Raw genomic sequence first — 4461 nt, forward strand, 5'->3', positions numbered from 1 at the left:
TACCTCCTTTTCCTTCAACATGGCAGCATAATTGAAGGACAATGCCTTTATTTCAGCCTCAGAAGCTTGAATTTTTTCAATATCTTCCTTGAGTTTAGAAATCTACAGCAAAAAAAATGCTATTGCATCAGGGGGCACTGCACTGATACTGCTCTACTTCCACAGTTAGCCACATAGAAATACAGCACGAATATGTGTTCATAACAAGTCCAAATCATGCAACCATGCATTAAAGCCTTGCCCAACCATACCAAATAATAGTTTGCTATGCGATCCAACATTTGGAGAGTGATGGAACATCAATAACATCTAACAAAAACCCTGTTATTAAAATACTTATAGGTAGCAACATATACTTCACTTGGATCAGATAGACATTGTCAGACTAAGATGCACAGTTAACATATCACCACATACCAAATTCATTTGGAACATACCTTCTCTTCAGAGATGGTTCACTTCCCAATACCTTTAGCTAACCACTAGCCTAACCATTTTATTTCCCTTATTGAGTGAATTTCCAAGGAAAGTACTCCCTCCGTAAGTAGTGATCTAAACGCTCTTATATTTCTTTACAGAGGGAGTATCTGTTAACAGACTACAACTACAGCATCCCACAAAGTAGTCAAATAGCAAGGGTTAGCTCATCAGCACGAATTGCCTTCTAATATCAGGCGTGTGCGGGCTAGGCTATTTATATATCTAACAAGTATATGCACTCAGACTCGCGAACGAACAGCATCGGGCAAACAAGAACATGTCTCGTGGGAGCCTCTACTCCGACCATTTTAACACGAGACGAGACGTGCGTGGGCAGAATAAGGAAGGGCCCGTTACCTCGTCCGGCTCAGCGGGGTCCGGGCGGGTGTACCGCCTCCGCCGCCCGGACGACGGAGGCGTAGGGGCGTTGTCTCCGCGCCGAGATGGCCACGGCGCGGGGATCTCGTCTGCCGTGGCGTCGTCGACCTCGCCAGCGAGCCGGGAGAGGCTCTCCCGATAGGTCGCTATAGAGCTCCGCATCTACGATAGCGCCACCGCTTGATGGCCGGTTGGATCCTACGGGAGCGCGCAGGGTTAGGGTTCGGGGCCGAAGTGGCGGGTTCAGGCGAGGAGGAGGAGATCTGTGAGAGGTGGGAGGAGTGACTAACGGAAAAGGTTAGAGATAAAGACATGTTTCTTTTCCCCTTCCTCAATCTATGTTATCTTGCCCTAATAATAAAGGCCAGTGCTAGGCGTCGTCCAGCTGACGGCTCACGCGAGGCAATTGTAAAACGCCTCGCGAGCTGTTGGATGAGCCGTCGCGTGGCCGTCAAATTGCCCCATGTGTAGCCCTTAGATCACGTCAACACAGAAAAATCGCACGCAGCAGCTCGTCATCAATCCCATTGTGCCTCCTCTGCAGTGAACACAACAATGGTGCTCGCCATCAATCCCACCTCACTATGGCGCCTGCGTCGGCGACCTCACAGTACCGGAGCCACCGGCACAGCTCCAACGCAGCCGCACTGGAGACGATGGAAAACAAGCTTAACGCAACGCCGACGACCACACGAAAAAAAAGCTCCGACGCAGCACCGTCGGCGTCTCGGCGAAACTCCATTACTGCCCCCGTCGTGCTCCATTGCAGCCGTGGCGGAGCTTCATTGCAGCTGGCGTGGTCCATTGCAGCCTCCTGGCACGCTCCATTGCAACGCGGCCGGTGGCGGCGGGAGCTGCGATGCAGCTCCGGTGGCACTTCAATGCAACCGCGGCGGAGCTTCAACAACCTCGCTCCCTTGCGGCGGCCATGGCAGGCGCTACGACGTAACGCACGACGATGACAGCGGAAGCTGTGATGCAGCTCCGGTGGCGCTTCAATGCAGCCACGACAGACCTTCGACAACCTCGCTCGCGCTCTACTGCAGCCCCGGCGGGATGAGGTTGAATCAGGCTGCTCTTATTGCCTCTCCTCTGCCATTGAACGAGAAAAGGGGGAAAAGGAAGGAAGCGATGGGCGGAGAAGATAAGGCTGGAGGGAGAAGATAAGGTGGGAGCGGTGGGCGGGACACGTGGTGAGCGGAGAGAGGGGTTTACATGAGAGAATTTTCATCCGGTTGAAATTAAGCAATTTTCCAATAATAAAACCGCTATTGCTTCTACCCGCTCACCGCACTATTTTTTTTTAAAAACATGTAGATTTGACTAATAAACCCGCATCTACCTGTAAGAAAAGAAAATGATTCGGCCTCTGTTTTTTCCTGTCTCGAGCTAACGAACCGGGCCACATCGTTGCGTAGGGCTCGGCCCATGCTGCCTCCTCTCTATTACTACTGCCCCCGTTGCTTCGCCAGTTTTTTCTCTAAAAAAAGGAAATCCCGATTCGTCTACAACTTGAAGCAGATTCCTTTACAGCCTGGGAGGCTCCGCTATGGTCAAAATTGGCTTCGACCTAAACAAGTCATCGATTTCAAGACGCCTCCGGAGCATTGGCGCGATAGCGGCTGGGATTGTGGGGTTATGGAGTTGAAGAGCATCAGGTAGAGATGGCGGCGCCGCCGCTACGGAATACGAGCACGATCCAACGGCTGCACCTCGCCCTGCGCCTTCTGCCGCCGGCAATGCACGCCGCCCCCGGCCACGCGCCCCTCGCATCCCCCTCGGCCACGCGCCCCCGCCACTTCACCCAGCTCCACCCCCGACCAGTCGTGCCACCAACGGCGCGATGTTGTCCTTATCATCATCGTCACACTCGAGGTACAACTCTTCTTTCCCGAGAAAGACGGGCATTCAGAGCTGGTTGCCGGATCCCGCTGCCAAGTCAGCGCTTGGAGTCGGATCCCACCGCTACCACTGGTGGTTGGGGCAGGGAGGGAGGGATTGGCACACTCATCTGAATTTAGACATGGTTAATATCAATTGAATCATCAAAGATCTACGTTGGTAATGTTTACAGGAAAGCTAATGCTTGAAGGAGAGGGAACAACAAGGAAATTTGGGACTGGCGGAGAGGACACCGATGTCGTGAAAGTGTCCAGCCCGGACACCCTGCATGTTCTACAAGACGCTCATTGCTTCTGACACCAGCATGCAGGGGGGCTTCTCTCTTCTGCTACATGGCGCTGGAGACCAAGAGATTTTGTTACCTCTAGGTGACTTGGTAGTGGCTTTTTTGGTTGGCCTGTGAAGGATTACGACCTGCAGAGGCCGTCCCAAGAGTTCCTGAGCTCGTGGCCAATAATGATATGCATGGCACCAAATGGAGGTTCTGACATATAGCTCATGTTCAGTTTATTTGTTTGGCTGCAGGTCCACATATAGTTCTTCGTCAGATATATGTAGGAGTTATGCAATGCTGCGATATAACATGCGAATGGAAGGCATGAGAGATGATTTATATTTATACATAACCAATCAACGAAGGAAGATTGTTGGTCAGGTTTTGCTATCGCCCATGACTCTGTATGGTAGGCATTTGCTCTCTGCTCCTTATAAGAGGCAATCAGCAGCACATATTCTTGATTACTAGACCAACAAAGAATGGTGTTGAAAAATTCATAGCATTAGAGAAAACTGAATACATTTATAAGTTTTTAATAATACATATTACAAAATGTACCTTTTTGAAATTGAACTATTATATATTTCAGTATTATATACAAACTATAAGTATTCGTGGGTATAGGGAATATTTATCTTAAGACTGTATAAAAATTATTTATCCAACAATAGATTTGATTATACTGATAACTTTCAGCTTGCATAGGGACCACTTGTGGTACAAATCACGTATGCCCCTTTGGCCCTTTTTGTTATCCTTACACCTTTATGCACCAAGCTTGATGATAAATTCTTAGACTATAGAAAATCTTTCTTGCATATTCAAAACTAATATGCAAAGACACGTACCAGGTAAGGTGACCGAAGACTATTGCTTCCATTTATTCGATGGTGTTCATGTAGCGCATTGCTATCTGAGGTGCCATTTCCTGCAGCCACGGGTTGGAACTGAGAGGTTGAGATAATAGGTGGAGGAAGAAAAAGAATTATTTTAACGGTAAAAAAACCGCCAATGCTATCTAGGATCATAAAGGTACATGTTCAACATGATTGATATTGCACCACTAGAATTTTTATATATCTGAACCTAATTTTCATGCCCTGCGTTTTCCCGTTGGAATGCACGGGTATGTTTGCTAGTAATAACAAACCAACGATTGCTTTTTGGTCGTCCGTCGTAGGCTTTTTTGCAAAAAAAAGTCACTGCTGAATTACGTATTCGACCAGGAATCCTATTTTAAGTGGCATATATGAGAAAACATTTCATTTATGCAAAAAAGCCCCTCTGATTTGGGGTCTTCAACCCGCGGTCCAAGCAGATTTGTAAAGAAAAAAAACACGAAGCACGGGCTCGCCCCCTCCCCATCTCGCTCATGAAGCCGCCGCGACCACCCACGTCGACCGCTTCTCCGACGCCACGCAACA

At 48.7% G+C, this 4461-nt stretch overlaps 1 protein-coding gene and 1 long non-coding RNA gene across 5 annotated transcripts in view; one reads left to right on the forward strand and one right to left on the reverse strand.

Moving 5' to 3' along the window:
- Positions 1-1202, reverse strand: part of LOC119331681 (golgin candidate 3-like) — a 6343-nt gene extending 5141 nt beyond the window's left edge. Inside the window, exons 1-2 of one of the 4 annotated variants that reach the window (XM_037604842.1) lie at positions 838-1202; positions 4-102 (exon numbers count right to left, since the gene is read on the reverse strand). In XM_037604842.1, coding sequence (XP_037460739.1) covers positions 4-102; positions 838-1020 — 282 coding nt within the window. In that variant the 5' untranslated portion in view covers positions 1021-1202. Of the gene's footprint in view, positions 1-3; positions 103-837 lie in introns of those variants that run through there. The other 3 variants (XM_037604841.1, XM_037604843.1, XM_037604844.1) reach the window with 3 other exon arrangements.
- Positions 1203-2360: 1158 nt separating this feature from the next.
- On the forward strand, positions 2361-4209 carry LOC119328250. Its single transcript, XR_005158896.1, has 2 exons — positions 2361-2733; positions 2933-4209. It is a non-coding gene; the product is annotated as an uncharacterized LOC119328250 (long non-coding RNA).
- The last annotated feature ends 252 nt before the right edge of the window (positions 4210-4461 follow it).

This window comes from Triticum dicoccoides, chromosome 7A (genome assembly GCF_002162155.2).
Source record: "Triticum dicoccoides isolate Atlit2015 ecotype Zavitan chromosome 7A, WEW_v2.0, whole genome shotgun sequence".
Lineage (NCBI taxonomy): Eukaryota > Viridiplantae > Streptophyta > Magnoliopsida > Poales > Poaceae > Triticum > Triticum dicoccoides.